The following is a 22014-nucleotide window of genomic DNA, read 5'->3' as shown; positions in this document are numbered from 1 at the left end:
GCAGGTGTGTTCATTGTGCCCAGAGGCAGGCCCAGCATCACACTCTTAAAGATGGCTAACTTTTGTGCTGGGAAAAATGTCTATCCTTGGTTCAAATATGTTTAGATGCCTTTTGCCAGAGCTGGGGCCTGGGGGATAAGCCTATCTGTAAAGTGAAATCTCTCTTGCTCTCACTCTCCCAAGTGAGAGGTTTAAGCCTGCCTGTCTATTACAGCACTCTCCTTTGTTCTGCCTTAATTCCATGTTTGGGGAAACCTTGAGATTGCTAGCTTGCTTTTCTTAGTGAGCTTAGTGGCACACGCTCAGAGGATCCCCATTTCTCTCCTCTGGCCCTCCCCTTCTCCCATGGCCCAACCTATGCAGGGCAAATACCTCACTGCAAAGCAAGGGGAAGAGAAACAAATACCAGCTTGCCTATCCTGCTGATCTCACCTGTTGCAGCTGACATCAGGGAGGACAGCGCGCAAGCAAGAAGGGAGGAGGTGAGAGACAGAGTGGAGGGCATGGAGGAGGCTGGAGGAGGAGGTTGGTGAGTAAGAGGTTAACCGGGCTCAGGGCAGGATCCGAGTCCAAAACCCTTCTCCATCCCTTGTGGGTCATGTAGGAAGAGAAACCTGCACACTTTCAGTAGGGCTTGGAAATGCAATTCAGCTATTCTATTGCGGCCTTAATTCCAAAGATCACCTTTAAGCTGACTTTCTTTGTGACACCCCCTTGCCCACCCAGCAGGGCGGCCTTAATTCCAATGATCACCTTTAAGCTGACTTTCTTTGTGACACCCCCTTGCCCACCTAGCAGGGGGCTGGGGAAAAGAGAGGTGTAAAGACACTCTGTAGGAGCCCGGGATACATCACAACGTCCTTTTCCCTTTCTTCTTACCTATGCAACTTGCTGCACCGCATCATGTTCCCATTACAGGGGGAAATGAATGAGCTTGAACAAGTTTAGATTGCATAAGCAACCCTGATATCGTGAGAGGATGAGCAGGATTCTTAATAAAGCACCCCCTGAAGTTTGAGAAGGTGAAGGCTTGGGATCTCTGTGTCTTCGCCATTTTACAACATTAGACATCATATTCTTTCCTGTATGACACCGCCCAGTATTAAGATGTTTGCTGGCTCTCTTAAAAATTTCCTTAAATGTGCTTGTCATAGCTGTCCTTTGTTTTCCTCTTGAAGGCACCGAACAGTTAAGCAAGTTCAACTTTGATTTTCAGACATATTAATAGAGAAGGTAAAATATAAGAGCAGTTTCCAGTAATTGAAAAAGGCAAAAAAGGAATGTATTCAGGCATTACCATCTATGTTTTTCCTTGTTCTTCCTTGTCTTTCACTGCCATGGACCCTTTGAATATTATCTTCCTCTTCTCCCTACTGTCTTATTGTTCAATTTTATGGCAGCAAACAACTCGTTTGATCTCTGTTATTAATAGCAGTTAAGGGATTAATAGCAGTTAGCTCAGGCCTGGATAGCTCAGTTGGTTAGACCAGTGTTTCCCAAACTTTTTTGGGCAACGGCACACCTGTTTACTGAAAAAAAATCTCGCGGCACACCACCATTAAAGCCCCGCCCCGTGACGTCAGCGCGCAGCGTCACGCCGGGAGGGACGCACGAAAGTGAAAGTTTTTTCCCTCCCCCCTCAGTCCCTCGCTCGGAATTCAGCTCGTTTGGGGCATCGCTCCGGCTGCTCCCTCTCCCGCCGCGCAGGAGCGATGCCTCTCTCTGGCTCTCCCTCCGCGCAGGCTGAGGGAGGGAGGGAGGTGCGCGTGTGACCCGTCTCTGCTGGGAGACCAAACCCAGCGAGGCAGAGTCGCGCGGAGGCGCCCAGGCAGCGCTGCCGGCTGCGAGGAGGAGCGCCAGGCAGCAGCAGGAGGCGCGGCCTCTCCTCGCCGCCGCCGCCCCGCCTCTCACCGCCCGACTCGCCCGCCTCCCTCCAGGCATCTCGCGGCACACCAGCCGATGTCTCACGGCACACTCGTGTGCCGCGGAACACCGGTTGGGAAACACTGGGTTAGACCATGGTGCTGATAACACCAAGGTTGTAGGTTCGATCCCTGTATGGACCAGCTGCATATTCCTGCACTGCAGGGGGTTGGACTAGATGATCCCCAGGGTCCCTTCCAACTCTACAGTTCTATGATTCTATGATTCTATGAGTGCCATGCTGCAATGCTATTAATTTAAAGGGCAACTCCCCTCTAGATTTGTTGCTCTTGGCTTCTCTAATTTTTCAAAGTTCCTGCCTTTTTCACAGCATTTCACTGCTGAGATCCTGAAAGATCCAGATTTCTACTCCTCCACAGGTTCAATTAGGTGCGTTGTGAGTCATTCTCATAATGCTATGTTTCATTTGGAAATGATGAGATTTAATTACTATGTCTCTGGGACATTATTTTGAGGTGGGCTTGGGGCCAACTCCCCATGGGACTCTGAGTCCCTTAAGCCCATGATTGGTCAGAGAAGAATGGATGGAGGCAGGATCCAGGGGAAAGCAAGGCATTTCTGTTATTTTTCTGTTGCAACAGAGTTCCTTCCCCTCCTTGCAAGGAGGTAGTACAGTGGTATCTTGGTTCTCAAACTTAATCCATTCTGGAAGTCTGTTCCAAAACCAAAGCATTCCAAAGCCAAGGCGCGCTTTCCCATAGAAAGTAATGCAAAACGGATTAATCCGTTCCAGACTTTTAAAAACAACCCCTAAAACAGCAATTTAACATGAACTGTACTATCCAATGAGACCACTGATCCATAAAATGAAAGCAATAATCAATGTACAGCACTATAAAATAAATAAAACAGTAGCTTCAGATACCATATAGCATATATTCAATACAAGATGCAGTGACAATTTGTTGTTAACAAAGGAAAGCTGGACATATAAAGGGCTCCATTACCTTCAGTAGCTTAGGGCCTCATCAAACCTAAATCCGGCCCTGGACACATATGGTGGCCAGCACAGGAAGCAGGGGTCGAAAAGCCCCAGTACAGAGAGCAGAACACCTTTGTGTCCTGCCCACCATGCCCAAGGGTAGACCTGGGTCATTTTTGTAGAGGAAAAGGGAGAGCAGCACAAAACATCAGACAGAAAGTAAGAGGCAGTGCTCACATCAAGCTAAAAACTAGGACATTGATCCAAAGAATTATGCCTAATAGATATTTAGCTCAGCTACACTGGCAAAAATAAATAAATATGTTTTCAGTTGTTTTGCATATGCAGCCGCTGAAGAGAATACAATTCAACCGCTACCTTCTAAAATCCATGACATTCTAGTTTTATGCAAGCACATAGTGTTATTTAAAAGCATACGGTTTGCATAAAAAGAGCCCTGGTGAGACTTCAATATGTACATTTCACTCCATTTCTGCGAATGTTCAGGTTAAAATAAAGCAGTGAGTGTGCTAACTCCATTCCTATTATTTTAGAGTCAACTCTTAGCATTATTTTCCCTAGAAAAATATGGAGATCATATGCACTGCAGTTATTGAAAAGCGGGGAACCATCTGTTCATGAACTTCTACTTCATCGGATGCCTGGTATGCTATCAGCTGCAGGCAGGGCATAGAGAGAGAAATAAATGAAAGCAGTGAAGTCAGAGGGCAACCAAGTGCAATGAAACTCAACCAAGTGCAATGAAACTCATCAATTAGAAGGCAGAAAACGATGACTCAGTAGACTCGTGGCTGACTCTGGGGTTGTGGCGCTCATCCCGCTTTATTGGCCGAGGGAGCCGGCATACAGCTTCCGGGTCATGTGGCCAGCATGACTAAGCCACTTCTGGTGAACCAGAGCAGTGCACGGAAACGCCGTTTACCTTCCCGCCGGGAACTACTTGCTTTCGAACTGCTAGGTTGGCAGGAGCAGGGACCGAGCAACAGGAGCTCACCCCGTCGCGGTGATTCGAACCGCCGACCTTCAGATCAGCAAGCCCTAGGCTCTGTGGTTTAACCCACAGCGCCACCCGCGTCCCTATAGATGAGAGTAGCAGGGCGAAAATTGTGCTAGACAGACCAGTATTCATTTCTCTTCCTCTTGTTTTGAGATACACAAACACATATGCTCATAAAAAAAGTGGATGAAAAATGAGTAGTGGGTGCCTAGTGGGTGGCAATCCAGTTTGACTGCTATCGTGGGCTTAATTCCAATGTTCACATTTAAGTTGACTTTATTTGCGACACACTCTCTCAGCTCCACCCCGCACCCCAGGCACTTCACTGCCAAGCAAGGAGAGAGGCATTTCACTGCCAAGCAAGGAGAAGAGAAATATACTGTCTGACTAGCACAGTTTTTCTCACCTTTTGTTGCCGACATCAGTGAGGGGAGAATGCAAGCAAGAATGAGAGAAAGAAGGAACAGATCTAGAGACGAGGACGTGGAGGAATCCAGATGGGAATGAGATTGGTGAGTTAGGGATTAAGTGGCTCAGGACAGGATCTGGGTCCAAAGCCCTTCCCCATCTCTTGTGGAACAGCTAGGTAAGAATCGCTAACCCATTTTTGCTAGATCTCTGTAAGCAAGGGTTACAGTTTATAAAAAGCAATGCTAGCAACTGGAAGGGTGGCAATGGGTTTTCCAAATTGCCTCTGGGACTACCATGGCTTAGACTCAATTGGGGTTTACTGGGTGCATACCAATGAGACCATGGGCTCATCCAGACTTCTGCTTCTCCCACCACTTTCCCCTGGGAAAACCCACTCTTCAGTGCTGAATCGGAGCAAACATCAATTGGGTTGTCCACATTTGTTCTGATTTAGGGCTAAAGAGCCATTTTTTCCTGGAGAAAGCAGTGGGACAAGAAGAAAACTGCTCAGACCCATGTCTAGGAAGCACATGAGAAGTGGGAAACCCATTTAGCCCTATGCTTTCTGGGCTCAACTTGCACTATAATGCCCCCATACTTCTGAAACTGGTTTTTGCATCATGTGAAAAGTCAAACGCGAGAAATGAAGTTACACGGAATCAGGCAGAGGGCTTTCCCAGCAATGGCACCTTCCCTGTGAAACGCCCTCCCATCAGATGTCAAGGAGATAGTTAACTATACAACTGAAGACATCTGAAGGCAGCCTTGTATCAAAAATGTTTTTGATGTTTGATATTTTATTATGCTTTGATATGTGTTGGAAGCCACCCAGAGTAGCTGGGACAACCCAGTCAGATGGGTGGGGTATAAATAATAAATTTGATTATTACTATTACCACTACTATTACGGAATAGGATGTCCCTGTGTTCACCAGAGAAATGTTGAAAGGTATGCATTTGAATGGCAATGGCCCTCACCTTTTCCGGCATCCAGCCCCCTCTAATATTTTATTGGGGAGTTATAATTAATAAAATTGTTGTTGTTGTTGTTGTTGTTAAATATACAGTCATATGGAAATTAACAGGGAAAAGTCGTGAAAAGGGAATAAACTGCCATGTCAACACAGCCTAAGTTACATGGATTCAGCAATGCCTGCACTGCTTTCCAATTTGCTTTTGGGCACAATTCCAAATATTAGTGATTAATTTCTGCTAAAGCCCTAAATGGCTTGGGTTCAGGGTGACTCAGGGGCCTCTTTATTTACCAGCCAGCCTAATGCTTAAGATCTGGGTGGGTATGGGGCGGAAGCCCTTATCTGTGTCTTACCTCAAGCACAGAATCACAGACTGTAGGGCTGTTCAGAAACAGAACCTATGCAGTGGCTGTCCCACAAGGCTTGGGTGACTTCCCTTCTCTGATGCTCTTCTTCCGGTGAGTGAAGACATTCTTATTGCATCCTAGGCTTCTGCCTGGTCAGGTAGGTAGCTGGTGGTGTTAAAACGTGCTATTTTATCTGCTTGTGCCTACCTCAGTTGTAATTTATATTGTTCTGTTACCTGTTTTTATACAGTAACTGTTGCGGTATTGTTGATGCCAGGGGTAGCCAACATGGTGGCCTCCAGATTTGGAGACTCCAGTTCCCACTGGCCCCAGCCAGCATGCCCACTGGCAGGGGTGCCAACCTGAATAAAATATTGGGAGGTGGGCAGGTAAGCCCTGCCCCACATAATTGAATACAGGCTGGTGATGGGAGTTCCAGTCCAACACCATTTGGAGGGCACTGTGATGGCTATCACTGTCTTCTGCGTTAGAGGGGCATGGTAGAAACTGCTGCATAAATAAAAGAAAAACCAAACATCCAAATCCCTTTAGCCAACTTCCTTCTTGTGACAGAGGGAATTTGTTAAAGGTGGTGGCAGGGAACCTTTTCAAGCCAAAAGTCCACACTTCTCCTTTCATTCCTGCTTCCCTGAGATCCTTCTGTAGTGAGCATCAGAAATTCTAAGAGGACTAGCATTAAGATCTAGCTTCCAAATTGCTCCAAAATGATGTAGCTGTCGGGATTTTTATGAGATATTTTATAAGGAGGCCTCAATCACTCTTCAACTGAGATCCTACTCTACTGCGGTCCTGGATGTCATTGCAGTGATCCCATCATCCCATCCAAGCACTGCTATATCAGACAAGTTCAAAGGAGTTGAGTTTTGTGGGGGTTTTTAATATACGAAAAGCCCCAACAAGTATCCACAAAGGAAAGAGCAACAAATGCTAACCAATTGGTTCTTACATGGAACAGCATCCTAGCTTGCAAGCACAAGTGTCAGGTCCGACCCTGGGTCCAGTTTCTCTTCTGGTCCTTGTCCCTCCTTCTCTTACTTGGTTCCTCTAGCTCCACTGTTCCCTTCACCCCTAACCTCTTGCACTGACTTACCGGTAGCTCCTTCCTCCCCTCTGCTCTTCCAGCTCATTGCCTTTGATCCTCCTACCACTTTCTGATTGGTTTCTTGGATTTTGGTCTTCTCCCCAAATGATAAACTCTCACCCAGTTTCCCACCTCGCTGTGCCTGACCAGAACAGATTACTCAATCTCTCTCACACATACCTCCCCGCTGGCAACACGGTGCATATGAACTCCTGTTTGGAGCTGCAAACATTGTGTTCTACATCCTGCGAATATCTCTGGCCAAAGTGCATTGGTACCGAATGGGGCTCATCTTAATCATAGCTGCTACTGAAGATGATCTGTGTCCATCAACTCTGTATTTGCAAACTGTTATGAGAAAAAATAACCCTGCTCCTTTTCCCTTACGCGGTACCCAAGAGCCCATATAGAGTCCTTTTGTAGGTTCTCTATCAGTAGGAGAAAATAACAGAGACCAACCAGAGAATATTGAGAAGCAAAGCAGCGAGTAAGCCTGTTCTTTATTAAACTGTTGCAACAGAGTCCTCACTCGCCACCAGCAGGAAAGAGGAGGAACCCAGAACAAAGATGTGCCTGCCCTCATATAGACTTTTGAAACTGCACATCCTTAAACTCCAGACCACTCCCAGAAATATCATACATACATCACAGAAGGGGGGTAGCCACCTCCCCCAATACATCATACATATATCACAGGGGGCGGTCTAAAACAGAATGCTGAGTGTGTTCTCTCCTGTCTGGCAGGTTACCTGATTGCATTATCTGGGTTTTGGCCACTCTTTTCTTTTTATAACTACTTAATTCCCGAATGGAAGTAATGGAGGCAGTGAGAGATTTGACTTTCTTGGGCTCCATGATCACTGCAGATGGTGACAGCAGTCACGAAATTAAAAGACGCCTGCTTCTTGCAATGACAAACCTAGACAGCATCTTAAAAAGCAGAGATATCACCTTGCCGACAAAGGTCCTCCGTACAGTGGCGTAGCGTGGGGGGTGCAGGGGGGCCCCGCCGCACCGGGTGCAACATCTGGGGGTTAGGGTTAGGGGGCGCAAATCCACGGGTTAGGGGGCGCATATTACTTGCCTTGCCCCGGGTGCTGACAACCCACGCTACGCCACTGCCCCCGTATAGTTAAAGCTATGGTTTTCCCAGTAGTGATGTATGGAAGTGAGAGCTGGTCCATAAAGAAGGCTGATCGCCGAAGAATTGATGCTTTTGAATTATGGTGCTGGAAGAGACTCTTGAGAGTCCCATGGACTGCCAGAAGATCAAAGCTATCCATTCTGAAGGAAATGCCCTCCAGTGAGTCCTGAGTGCTCACTGGAAGGACAGATCGTGAAGCTGAGGCTCCAATACTTTGGCCACCTCATGAGAAGAGAAGACTCCCTAGAAAAGACCCTGATGTTGGGAAAGATTGAGGGCACAAGGAGAAGGGGACGACAGAGAACAAGATGGTTGGACAGTGTTCTCGAAGCTACCAGCATGAGTTTGACCAAACTGCGGGAGGCAGTGGAAGACAGGAGTGCCTGGCGTGCTCTGGTCCATGGGGTCATGAAGACATGACTAAACGACTAAACAACAACAAATTCCCAAATCCAGGTCACAGGTTCACCATATTCACACCTTAAATGTGCCCTTAAGGCAGGATTTGTGAGCTCAAAGACAATGAGGAGGTTTTTCCCCATTTCCTTAGACCTTGCAGAGAAATATTTGAGGTCATTTTGGGAAAGAGAAAATGATTTCAGGACTTTTCTGTAGGTTTCAGACATGTGGTTTACATATTTGTATGTGTTTGTTTGGTACATTTATGAATATCTATTACATATAGGACCTTAAAATTCTTATAACAAAACCTTACACAAATGTAAGTTACGGGAATGTGTACTCAGCAAGGTCAAGGTACGCAGAGATACCATTGACCCCCAGCTGGTGAGGCTTGCTGACCTTCCGGATAAGTCTAAACTCAATTTTCTCCTCATACGCAAAGACCACAAGACGACCTGGATGGTCACCAGTTTCTGTGTGCAGATTTGCAGGCGCAGACCACCCCCTGAAACAAATTAGTTCACTAGGAAAACAGGCGAAGTCAGCCTCCAGGGTGTCAGGGCCAATTTGTATGGTAGCCCAAATTTTTTAGGTCTTTATGTGTATATGCGCTTATCTTAGATTTTAATTTTTAAGCTGTTGTTGTACACCGTTTTACATGTACCTTTTATTCTTGTGAAAGCTGTCCCAGTTGTGCTTTTGTAGCAACTGGTTAGGCCAGTCAAATGACCACGCAGGAATCAGAGAAAAAAAGCAATAAAGTTTTAATTGCTTGCCGGCAGCAAGCAATGGCACGGAGGAATAAGTTCAAAAGTTCGGCCCCTCCCAACAGGGGAGGCTTCCCTCTATACATTCTTGAATCAGGTCTTTATTCAATCAAAAGTTACAGCATTGCACATACTCAGATAGATACACTAGATTAGGCATGAGGAGTTGGACATTACCCTTCCATGTCCTTATTTGGTAATCCTTATCAGCCTATCTCTGTGTGTCTCTGAGTAGTGGGTGTCTGAGTGTATTTACTGGATATGGGAGCGTGGCCTAGATCAACAAAATGGCTTCCTTGCTTAACATTTTAACTCTCAAAATGGATTCCCTAAGCACATTGCTACACTTTTCGAGCTGGTCTTTGACCGTAATAAATTATGATGATGATAATGCTCAGGAAGGATTGTGGCTGTGAGAGAGCATCCTGCTGACTCTCCTCCCTTGCAGAGAGGGCAAGCAAAAAGGAGAGGCTGCAACCTCTGAGTCCCAACTCCATGTGACGCACCAGCTCTGAAGGGCAGGCAGAGGGCAGAACCGCCCTGGGGGTTGGAGAAAGGGCGAGTGAAGGAAGGTGAGGACAGGTGACCTCACCTAGGCCCGAAGTCACCCTCCACCAAAGCAGGCTCAAAGCTTCTCAAAGCTTTTCAAAATCATTTTCTCAGCAGCTAAGCATCAGAAACATTCCGCTTGCTGTAACTAAAAAGATTGCAACAAGGTAGAGAACAGAGCCCATTGTCTTCTCAGGCCTTTCTCAGAACCACATTGCAACTTGCTTTCTCTCCGGGAACCAGGCCAAAGCACAAGAATGAAACAACTGGAACACACTGAAACCCCCCTCACCCCCTTTCCTGCCAAGAGTCCACAATAGTCCCAAGACAGCTTTCTGTACATGCTCAGGAACCTCAACATGGGGCAGGACTCCTGAGGGAGGAGAAAGGAGGAGGGAACTGGAAAGGGGTATATATGCTTGTGCACATGATTGTGAACTCGTGCATGCTTTTTGTGACTTATCACACTTGCTCCTTCTACCAGTTCATGGATGGTAGAAATAAAAGCCTTTTCTCCGAAACTATTCCTTGAGTGTCTGTTGACTCCCACTTCCCTTTCCCAGGCACAGTATTTTCCCCACCCGAGGGCAAAGCCTCATAAGGCTACATGAGCAGAGCACAAGGAATCTCGAATATATATATATATATATATATATATATATATATATGTAGGTTTTGGTGTCTTCGGGTGTCTTCCCGTGTAAGAGTTGGGGTGTCTAGGCGACGTTTCGACGAGGTCTCACTCGTCATCTTCAGGCTGGTGCTTTTGGCTTCTTGTTACTGGAACAGAGCTCTGTTCCAGTAACAAGAAGCCGAAAGCACCAGCCTGAAGATGACGAGTGAGACCTCGTCGAAACGTCGCCTAGACACCCCAACTCTTACACGGGAAGACACCCGAAGACACCAAAACCTGCATTCCTGTACCCGTGAAAATCTACGAAAGCATATATATATATATATATATGCCTTGTGCTTCCTCATCCAATCTTGCCCCTTTCTAAAATATATTCATTGGTGTGTGCTTTTCTTTTTGTACATCTGCCAAAGAATAAAATAAAATAGAATCTGGATTAAGGGGTTTTCTCAGGACTGGTGAGGGTGTGCTGTATCCCATCGGTCAAGTGGTGGTGGTGTAGCCTTATGAGGCTTTGCCCTCGAGTGGGAAAAATATTGCGCCTGGGAAAGGGAAGTGGGAGTCAACAGACACTCAAGGAATAGTTTCGGAGAAAAGGCTTTTATTTCTACCATCCATGAACTGGTAGAAGGAGCAAGTGTGATAAGTCACAAAAAGCATGCACGAGTTCACAATCATGTGCACAAGCATATATACCCCTTCCAGTTCCCTACTCCTTTCTCCTCCCTCAGGAGTCCTCTGAGCATGAACAGAAAGCTGTCTTGGGACTATTGGACTCTTGGCAGGAAAGGGGGTGAGGGGGTTTTCAGAGTGTTCCCGTTGTTTCATTCTTGTGTTTTGGCATGGTTCCCGGAGAGAAAGCAAGTTGCAACGTGGTTCTGAGAAAGGCCTGAGAAGACAATGGGCTCTGCAATCTTTTTAGTTACAGCAAGCGGAATGTTTCTGATGCTTAGCTGCTGAGAAAATGATTTTGAAAAGCTTTGAGAAGCTTTGAGCCTGCTTGGGGGGGGGTGACTTCGGGCCTAGGTGAGGTCACCTGTCCTCACCTTCCTTCAGTGGCACTCACCTTCTTCTGATAGGAAATGGGGGTACAAAAAATTGGGGGGGGGGGTAGGAGGGTCAGATGGGGCGAGTGAGAAATGTTCCTGTTTTCATCTGAGGAGTGTTGTGTCATGAGACAAAGGTTCTTGAGAGTTCACAACCCGCAGCGGCACTTCTGCGCATGCGCGATTTAGTGCTTCTGTGCATACGCGGCCGCCGAAACCCGGAAGTAACCCGTTCTGGTACTTCCTGGTTTCGGTGGGTCTGTAACCCGAAAAAATGCAACCTGAAGCGTCTGTAACCCGAGGTATGACTGTAAATGTAACCAGCTATCTCTGTGGGCCTCAGTGTCGTCTGTGTGTGTGTCAGCCAGTATGTTGTGTTGTTGCAGACAGAGTGGCTCCAGGACTCCAGTTAATCAGTAACCAAGATCTGTGCCTCTGTGAAGACTAAGATAGCTGCTATGAGCACTCTGTGTATGCTCTTTGACTACGCTGTTTATGAACAAGTTTATTTTCTTCAGTAAACCTTTATTCTGTTCATGAAGAAGACTCTGCTTGATTAATTTACTGCTGCGTGATATGTTGGAGGGTATGGGGCGATCTGATGTTCATTAAAGGGGGCCGCAACCTCAGCAGCTTTTAAGAACAGGTTTCCTCTCATAGACAGCTATAAAGCTATTACCTGGACATCTTTCTCCTCACACATTCTCCTCACTATTTCTGTGTTTACTCTTCTTCTGATGCCTCTTTGGGAGAAAGGTTCTGCAGAGGGTAGTAATGTGTCCTCACCAGGGGGAACTTAAGCATGTAAAAATGAAATTGGTTTTTACCATGAATTTCTATTCACTGCTTGAGTTCCCCTTCAGCCTTAAAGCAACATTCAGATATGCTACACTGATAAGAGTTGAAATCAAGAGTAACTCTCTCCTCTCACACAGCTGATCAGAATGCTTTTAGTGCAGATCCTGAGGCCGCCAACTTTATTGGCCCTTGTCCTGGGAACAGTCCTTGTCCTCAGCTACACCTTCCACAGAATGGAGACCAAGGTAGGAATCATTCGTCACCCAGTTTTTTCTATGAAAATAAAATGTTGGCAAAGCAAAAGAGTGGAATATAAAGTGCCTTAAAGAGTTTCTTTTTTCTTTTTAAAAAGAGGGTCACTCCCTGGTGTTACATCCAATGTGTGTTTAGTGCCTGGTGACCCTTAAACATAAAGTGAGCATCTCAACTGGAACTTAAATAAATAAATAAGAGAGAGAGAGAGGAGTTTTCACCACAATATTAATTTAGAGTTCCCAGAAGTATGACCATGTTAATCTGGAGCTGCAAAAAACAAAACAAATCAGCACCTTAAGAATCTAGCAAATGCATTGCGGCATAGACTTCTGTGGATTTAAGCCCATTTCATCAGATGCATGAAGTGAAATCTTTGTAGGTAGGATTATATATACAGTGGTACCTCGGGTTACATACGCTTCAGGTTACAGACTCCGTTAACCCAGAAATATTGCTTCAGGTTAAGAACTTTCCTTCAGGATGAGAACAGAAATTTTGCTGTGGCGGTGCGGCAGCAGCGGGAGGCCCCATTAGCTAAAGTGGTGCTTCAGGTTAAGAACAGTTTCAGGTTAAGTACAGACCTCTGGAACGAATTAAGTACTTAACCTGAGGTACCACTGTATACACACACACACACACACACACACACACACACACACACACTGCTGAATGGCAATGCGATGCAAAAACTACAGTCATTATAATAAGAGATTAAATGTATGTGTCAGGGCTGCCACTCAGTCCCAGCTCACATAGGACCACGCTAGCCAGCGTTCAGGTTAAAAGAGTCTTTATTGGATTACAGGTTCCATTTCCAAACTGCAATGTGCAGCCCTACTTCTTCTAGGTCAGACCGGCGAAGACCCGTCTGAGTCTCCGCCTCTACCACACCAGCTTAATACCCTAGCCTTGCTCCACCTCCTGCGCCTTTCCCTCCGTCTCTGGGTCCTTCTGCCCCCCGGGGTCTCCTTTTTCCTACTCTCTTCTGACGCGGACCCCCCTGACCCTTCCGCCTCCTTGCGGCGGGCTTTGGGACCTGGTTCACTCTCTGGGCTGCTTACTGCGCCAGCTTCCGCTACATTTGAACTTGGCGCGCGCGCCCAACTCTCAACCTTCCTCTTGATCGTTTCGTCGCTCCCCGAGGTGGGCGTGACTACTCCTGACTCATGCCCTCCCTCCTTCTGAAAGCCTCCGGAACCCGATATCTGGTCCCCTTTCTCCCCGCTGTTCCCGTCTGGGTACGTGGGTCCCGATCTCCAACTGCTGCTCTCTGATTCCTCTCTGGACCCTTCTTCCTGGGGTGTCCCCCTGCTTTCCCCCCTTGCTCTGACTGCTGGCGCTCCCTTCTGGGAATCCTCGGACTCACTGGATAAGCTCGGCGATCTCGGTTCGTCATCCCCACTCATCTTTCCTTCGTATTCCTCCCCCTCGCTCTCTGTCTCCTCCCTTCTCTGCGTCTCTGCTTCTGAACCCCTGACAGTATGCTACAAATGTAGCAATTTTACCAGGGCTTTTTTTTCAGCCAGAACATGCCAGAACGGTGTACCTCTCAGTTGGGCCAAGGAAGTGGAGGGAGAAACCTGACCAGCCTCAGCAAAGCCCTGCTGTGCCTCTGATTCATGAGGAGACCCTCCCAGGAGGCCAAAGGGGACATCCACTACGAGCTCTGGAAAGGGTCTCCTTGCAAGTTGGAGGTGCAGCAAGGCTTAGTTGAGGCTCTTCAGCCTCCTGGCTAATAGTAGAGGCGTGTGAAAGCTCCGCCTCAGCTGAGCAAGCCCCCCCCCCCATTCTGGCTCACATGAGCCAGAAATGCAAGGTAGGGATTCATTCAGCTGCTCAGATAAGGTGCAGAAGGCTCCCCTCACCTCAGCTGAGCAGCCTCAACAAGCTTGAAGTGAGTTTTCTGAGGGAAGTGTGTTCCAGCACCCTATTTCTGGGGAAAATGCACTGAATGTTACAGTTGCCTTGTTTGTTTGTTTGTTTGTTTGTTTGTTTGTTTGTTTGTTTTCTAATATTTATATTTTATTAACGTGATTTCAGTTAAAAGAAATAAAGTGTTGGAAAGAACCTGTAAGCCGTCCGTTCATAAATTGCCTTGTTAAATCAGACCAACTGCCATGTAATCCAATATTTAGCTTTCGGTTGAGGCCAGTCGGAGACCTCTGGGATGCATGGAACTGTGCGTGTTTGTGTGTGAAAGTGACCCCCTTCCCCGGTCCTTTTGTCCCTGCCACCTGATATTTAGGGGTATACTGCTTTTGTATATGGAGTATCACAGATCATTACTTACACCAGTGGCCTGAGAATAAACTCCCCCCACCCCTGTTTGGTGATTCAGGATGAGAAATTATTTTGGGGAGCTAGGGAAGAACCCACATTTTGGTTTCATCATTTCTAATTTGCTGCAAATGAACCCATTGGAGCTGAGGCTGTGTCTCTGTGCTCACCCTTGAAATTATTTATTTTTAATTCCACACTCAAGTTTACCATCTTTGGAGGCCTTGGGAAGCAATGTAAAGAAAATGAAGTTCCTGCAGGTATTGGTAAGCATTTTCTTGTTAATTTTGTAACCACACCAGGCATTATATCAACACAACGCATTGTGAACAATGTTCATTTTCAATAAAGAAAATATGTGGTGCAGCTTATTCCCTACCTCTGTTTCCCAGATTCTTGTAAATTCAAACATTTTTAAGATGATGGAGGGATTGCAACTTGGTGGTAGAACAGTAAGACCTAGGACACAGGTAGGCAAACTAAGGCCCGGGGGCCAGATTAGGCCCAATTGCCTTCTAAATCCAGTCCCGGAATCAGTGTGTTTTTACATGAGTAGAATGTGTCCTTTTATTTAAAATGCATCTCTGGGTTATTTGTTGGGCTTGCCTGGTGTTTTGACATAAGCAGAATGTGTGCTTTTATTTAAAATGCATCTCTGGGTTATTTGTGGGGCATAGGAATTCGTTCATTCCCCTCCCCCCAAAAAAAAATATAGTCCGGCCCCCCACAAGGTCTGAGGGACAGTGGACCAGCCCCCTGCTGAAAAAGTTTGTTGACCCTTGACTTAGAATGACTGCCCAACATTTCCCATTAAAAGGACAACGTAGCAGCTAATGTGAAAAACCATCTGCTTGAGGCCCTGCATAATCGCACCAATATACAGACAGTCCATAATACTGGGCTACATGCACTAAGTGTCAAATATAAGGTGGCTTCCTTTTTAATACTATTAAATGCTTCAATCACAGACAGCAGGAGTGAACTTTGGGCAATGAAAGATGGAACCCCAAGACATGCTAGAATGGAATGGGCAGAAAAGGACAAAGAAATTAAAGCTGTCCTTAGAAAACTAGACAACCTGATGCCCAGCATCACTTTCATGGATATCAATACCACCACAAGTGCTAAGAACAGCAAGGCCACCATCTTAAACTACAAAAGCTCTTATTGTGTTGGCGAGCATTTGATGGTTCGACTGGATTTATACAACTACTTGGGCAAGAGGAAGGAATACGGAGGAGACTTCTTACGAGCGAGGATCTCCTCTTCAAGTCTTAGGGCTGGAGCTTCTGGGCGCATCACAGACTATAGGAATGGGACGTACCTGGTCAATTTCACTTTATTTTGGGAGGGCGATGTCAGAGTGTCCATCTTGCTCATCCACCCCAGCGAAGGAGTTTCAGCACTGTGGGCTGCAAGGAAAAAAGGCTACGACAAAATAGTTTTCAAAGGCAATTTTTTAAACAAAACGTTAGATGTCTTCACTGAATGTGGATTTAACAAGACCACAAATGCAGAACTGTGCGAGTATCTAGATGAGCGAGACCAGGAGGCCTTCTACTGTGTGAAACCAAAATATGTGCCATGTGAAGCTTTCGTCCAGCTTTCGTCCAACAACAGACCCATCTCATACTTAACAGCCATAGAAAAGAGACTTTTAAACAGGTACATTGTTTGCTGTTCAAATGCTTTATCTTAGGGAAGCACTGAAAACTCCTATGGGATCCCCTAAAAGGTTTTTTGAAAACAAAAACTGAGTGATGATATCTTATCATCTCTGCTGGCCATGCTGGGAAGAAAATCTCCCTTGTTCCATCCATTTGCAGAACCAGGGAAGGTTTCTTCACAGACCATTAAGTGCACACCCTCCAATATTTCTCCAATGAAAATAGGGACATCCTATTCAATAATAATAATAATAATAATAATAATAATAATAATAATAATAATAATTTTATTATTTATACCCTGCCCATCTGACTGGGTTGCGCCAATCACGCTGGGTGGCTTCCAACACATATAAAAATATAATAAAACATTAAACACTAAAAAATATAATAAAACATTGGCTCAGGGGTTGCACAATCCCATGCCCTCCAACATTTCTCCCATGAAAATAGGGATGTCCTAAGGAAAAGTGGGACATTCTGGGATCAAATCAGAAACCTGGACAGCTTCTGTAAATCCAGTACTGTCCCTGGAAAAAAAGGGATACTTAGAGGATCTGAAAGTGGCTTTTGAACACAGGGAGAAGTTGTGCTTCCATCTCTTTTCCAAAGTTTGGTTATCAAAACAGTTACAAACAGGTGTTCCCACTCCCCTTCCAATGGAAGCTTGGCTCAAGTGTTGAGTTTCCAGCAGTAGCCATTAAGGTGTGTAAAAACCTAATTTGTCCTCGTCTGCTTTTGTCTAATGAGTATTTTCTCTTTCTTGAACGTCCAGTGTTGGAATTCAGATACCTCAGAATTTCGGGAACATTCGTGTCGTGCCCTGCAAAAGTAAGCTAGACTATCTGGTTCTGGTCACAACTTGAATGCAACAAATGACGAAATTGAGGGAGGGCCTGTATTTTTAATTGGTATTGTAAGACTGAGGTGCAATGTGGCAAGAACAGGACTATTTGAAAAAAGATGATGGGAGGAAGAGTTTGAAAGGGGCAAGAGAGAGAGGTCATGGGAAGAATAATGGAAGGGAGAAAATTCAGTTATTGCTTAGGATGACTTGATTTCCTACAAAGATGAGAATCTGAATAGCCAATCACTTCCTGGAGAGGTCTTGTGTGGTCAGAGGCAGTATCAGCGACTACTTCCTTCTTCATCCTCTCATTTGTTATATTTCTTCAGCGAGTAAGGTGACGAGAGAGAAGTGCAGGATTGGGATGGCTTCTCCTGTCCCCAGCGGCTACGTTTTGCACAACACCTGGCACCCAGAATTTTGCTCCATCCATGATTTCAGCACTTTGGATAAGATCCGTGCGAGTCTGAAGAGCAAAATGATTTATCTCATGGGGGATTCAACATCATTTCAATGGATTAATTACCTTACCAAGAGAGTGACAAGTACGTCCTGGCTGGGTTTTGGATTTTCTCACTCTTCTGAGATCCAAAATGTTGTTTTCCTTCCTTCCTTCCTTCCTTCCTTCCTTCCTTCCTTCCTTCCTTCCTTCCTTCCCAGTTTAGAAATTTTGGACTACACCCTCCTTTGAACAGCAGATACCCAAGACCTGTTATTGCAATGGGCAGTTTCTTAAGTTTCCAAAGCAGCTTGCTTTGCAGAATGTGGGATGTGGGACTGTAGTTTAAGGCAGTGGTTTTCAGCCTCAGGTCCTCAGATGTTGTCGAACTACAACTCCCATCATGCCCAGCCAACTTAGTCAATGACCCAAATTGAAGAACACTGGCTTTAAGGAATGCAGCCCTCTGTAGGTACACAAAGATAGCTGCGTAATTCTGCGGCGTTAGAGTCTTCAGTAAAGAGGAGTTTCCCTGCCTTCTTACATGAGATACAATCCTTGACATTTCCAGTTAAAGTATCTGGAACCATCTGCTTGCTAACAAGTGCTCTACCACTTAGTTATGGACTCTTGGACCCGACTACCTAGTATTGTGAATGAGCTCAAGTGCTCTGAATAAGTTTTGGGGAGGGAATGTTGTTGGACCCTTGGAAGATCAAGACATGTAGGGCAGAAAAGTTATCCGCCCAAGGCATGATGGAAAACAGCAACAACTAGGAAAAGATAGACATAACATTTTACAAGGACAGGAAGAAACACCATGGACAGAATAATTGCTACACACAGGAAGAAAAAAGATATAGTTTGAATAATTCACCTGTTGATTTATAAATCATTTAATGTGTCAATAAAAATGGAAGGCATTAATATTGCAGTTGTTGTATAAGGGATTGTTATTTTGACTGGAGTGTAATTGAAATTAATAAGATTTTGGAATGCAGAAATGAAGTAAATCATCAAACCATCAATTCTAGCACACAGGGGGGCACCTAAATTATATAATTTGGCATCTGAATGGTTGGTATTAGTAACTGTATTATAATATGGCATTGTTATAATGAGGCTATAATTGGAATATTGTAATTGAAAACTAATAAAAATATTATTAAAAAGAAAAGAAAAGCTGTCCCTTGGAACCATCACAACTTCCTTGCTATTAGTTTTCAAAACATTCCTATTAAAGTATTTCATTTCCTCTTTCCAACCTCTTCTTTGTTAGCGCTGAAGTACTTTGATCACCAAAGCGTTCCAGTCTTCAAGACACATGTGGCTTTGGACCTGGAGAGGAACACATTCATCCAGTGGAAAAAACACGGGTACCCCCTCGTGACAAAGTCCTTCTATTCAGTGAAAGATCTGAATTACATTGCTCGGGAAATCGACCAAGTAGCAGGGGACAACGACACAGCCATCGTCATCGCTATAGGCCAGCACTTCAGACCATTTCCCATGGATCTCTTTGTGCGAAGGGTTGTAAACATTCGCTGCGCCATTGAGCGCCTTCTCCTGAGAAGCCCTGACATGAAAGTCATTGTCAAAGCAGAGAATATCCGAGAAATGAATGCAGACACAGAGCGATTTGGCGACTTCCATGGCTATGCCCAATACCTTGCCATGAAATACATTTTTCGAGGTCTCAGGGTTGGCGTAATTGATGCCTGGGACATGACTATCGCCTATAATTCAAACACAGTTCACCCACCAGAAGAAGTGGTTTGGAGCCAAATCATGATGTTTCTAACATACCTCTGTTAAGAATGACCTTGGCCCTTATAATCAACGGAGAGAACCGTCTTGACTGTTCCATTTGTGGCTGCTAGGCTGGTGACTGGAGCAGCCCGATGGGACCATGTGTCTCCACTCTTGAAGGCACTGCAGTGGTTGCTGGCTCAATTTAAGTACTAGCATGCAAACCTGCAAACAGCTTGGGATCCAAGTACTGAAAAGCACCTCCCTCAATATCAACCATCTTGGGCCCTACGATTGGCAGGGAGTCCACCACCGAATGCTGCCTAGTTGGCACTGATCCGTGCCAGGGGTCTTCTTGTTGGCAGTTTGCCATTTGTGGAATGCCCTCCCTGGTGAGATGTGTCTGCCTCCCTCACTAACATTCAGGAAAAACTTTAAAACATTCCTCTTCACCCCGGCTAAAAGATGCTGTTCCTAGAAACCTTAAATTATTAGCTGTGGAATCACTCTCAAATAGCGAATAATCAGATTGGGGGCAGCTGCTTCTGTGCAAGTAACCAGCAGGAAGCCTCTTGGCTAAATCTCAGTGAGAAACATGATCTATCACGTGAAGTCTCTTGGGAAACTTGAGCTTGTGTGTAACATCCTGGTATGCATTTGCTAATAGCCTAATCTTCCAATCCCAGGGTGGCTTCCGCTGAGCCAGGTTACAACAACTGTTGCTCGGGCTGCACTAGATGAGCAGCAGTTCAGCTTTTTATTCATAGGCAAAAGTACTGCACATGGCTGAGTGGAAACCAGAAGAGGGAGCTAAAGGCACTGAGAACAGACACTAAAATAGAACTCTGTATTGATTTCTAGTTGTGCAGCAGGGCTTGCCACCATTCTGTTTACCAAAATGTGACTTTGTGCTTGTTCGGAATGATTTTCGTTTGCAAAAGGAATGCTTCATCATACATCTGGATGGCCATTGGGCTATTCAGTTAAACCCGGTGCCTGGCCCTTGTCTGTGTGTCCAGAAGCTACCTTGTCAGAAATATGGCTTGGATTTCAGGATAGAGAAATCTGTCAGCTTTGGCTTGCCAAGTTTCCAAGTTTTTAAAATTTGGTTACCTGCATTTCCTCTACAATTAGATTTTTTTTTTTTAAAAAAAAAGATATCCTCACGAAACACCATCAGCATATTAGTGTAGATTTCTCCTATTAAACATGTTTCTGTATGCAGTTTTGACCAATATACACATTCTTGCAAGTAACTTTCTCGAAAATAATGCATTTTGTATGTTACAGTGGTGCCCCGCAAGACGAATGCCTCGCAAGACGAAAAACTCGCTAGACGAAAGGGTTTTCCGTTTTTGCGTTGCTTCGCTAGACGAATTTCCCTATGGGCTTGCTTCGCAAGACGAAAACGTCTTGCGCTTTTTTTTAAAAGCCGCTTGAAGAGGCGCAGTTGCGACGGACCGTGCTTCGCAAGACGAAAAACATCGCAAGATGAAAAGACTCGCGGAACGAATTCTTTTCGTCTTGCGAGGCACCACTGTATTTTTACTAATATGTGCACTACTCTTTGGAACTCCCTTCCCATTGATCTTCGCCGGGTTCTTTTCTGTATTGGTTTCAGCAATTGTTTTTGTTTCCGCAAGCCTACCAAGGCATGTAATTTTCATATATGTGTAGCAACTGTTTTATTTACCGTATTTTTCGCTCTATAATACGCACCAGACCACAAGACACACCTAGTTTTTGGAGGAGGAAAACAAGAAAAAAAATATTCTGAGTCTCAGAAGCCAGAACAGCAAGAGGGATCACTGCTCAGTGAAAGCAGCAATCCCTCTTTCTGTTCTGGCTTCTGGGATAGCTGCGCAGCCTGCATTCGCTCCATAAGACGCACACACATTTCCCCTTACTTTTTAGGAGGGAAAAAGTGAGTCTTATAGAGCAAAAAATACAGTATATTTTTAAAAATTGTGCTAACTTGTTTTTCATGTTTGTTTTTATCTGCATATATAAAGAAAGTTTTAGATTGTCACTCAGGTGCCTTCTGTCAAGGAAGCGACTTACAATTTTTATTAAATAAATAAAAATAAAATCAATGGCCTGGACCTTGAAGCTCTCTATTATCCAACCAGTTGTTTGATAATATGTATTACGGACTCTCTGCAAAACAGGATGAGTGTGTGCAGAATGTGCTGGGAAAAGATCTCCGTGGACCAGAAGGGGTGTGGAATAACTTTTGCTAAACCTCCTCCAGGAGAAATCATCACCTCCCTTTTTTACACACGTCTCTAAGAGGTACCTCAAACTAAGGCAGGGATTGCCAGTGTGTCACCCATATACGTCTTCCTTGGTACCCACAAGGTCTTCTCCACCTGCTGAAGTTTGGAGTTGTTGTTTTAAAGCATTCTGTTGTAGCTCATAGAATAGGTGGGTTGAGTGGCACAAAAAGAATGTGCTGTTTTAGCAGATAGGTTATGCCAGCCTGATCCTGGTACTAGATCTTCCAGTGCCAGGATTCTAGGAATTTAGCTGTGACATGGGATAGCCCCATTATCGACTAAAGTAAGTGATCCCAGGGTTCCACCCATTTGCAGGTAACGCCTTCTGAGCTAGGAAGGCATTTGGGGATGTTTTTAATGTGTGACATTTTAATGTATTTTTAATCTTTATTGGAAGCTGCCCAGAGTGGTTGGGGAAACCCAGCCACATGGGTGGGATACAAATA

The 22014-nt window shown here is 45.2% G+C and overlaps 1 protein-coding gene across 5 annotated transcripts; it reads left to right on the top strand.

Moving 5' to 3' along the window:
- The first annotated feature begins 403 nt into the window (after positions 1-403).
- LOC308574592 (NXPE family member 2-like) lies at positions 404-21385 on the top strand. Of its 5 annotated transcripts, none has more exons than XM_081172599.1 (7): positions 404-482; positions 12196-12303; positions 14796-14856; positions 15559-16255; positions 17033-17088; positions 17434-17649; positions 18823-21385. In XM_081172599.1, the coding sequence occupies exons 2-7, from the start codon at positions 12205-12207 to the stop codon at positions 19356-19358; spliced, it is 1665 nt and encodes a 554-aa protein (XP_081028725.1). In that variant the 5' UTR covers positions 404-482; positions 12196-12204; the 3' UTR covers positions 19359-21385. The 5 variants fall into 5 exon arrangements, with proteins under 5 accessions (XP_081028725.1, XP_081028723.1, XP_081028727.1 ...); XM_081172597.1 differs by lacking the exon at positions 404-482 and adding an exon at positions 5273-5727; XM_081172600.1 differs by lacking the exon at positions 404-482 and adding an exon at positions 5759-5773.
- Positions 21386-22014: the final 629 nt, after the last annotated feature.

This window comes from Podarcis bocagei (genome assembly GCF_964188305.1).
Source record: "Podarcis bocagei genome assembly, chromosome: 15".
Taxonomy (NCBI): Eukaryota; Metazoa; Chordata; class Lepidosauria; order Squamata; family Lacertidae; genus Podarcis; species Podarcis bocagei.
Note: the sequence above shows the minus strand (reverse complement) of the source record. Positions and strands in the feature narration are given on the sequence as shown.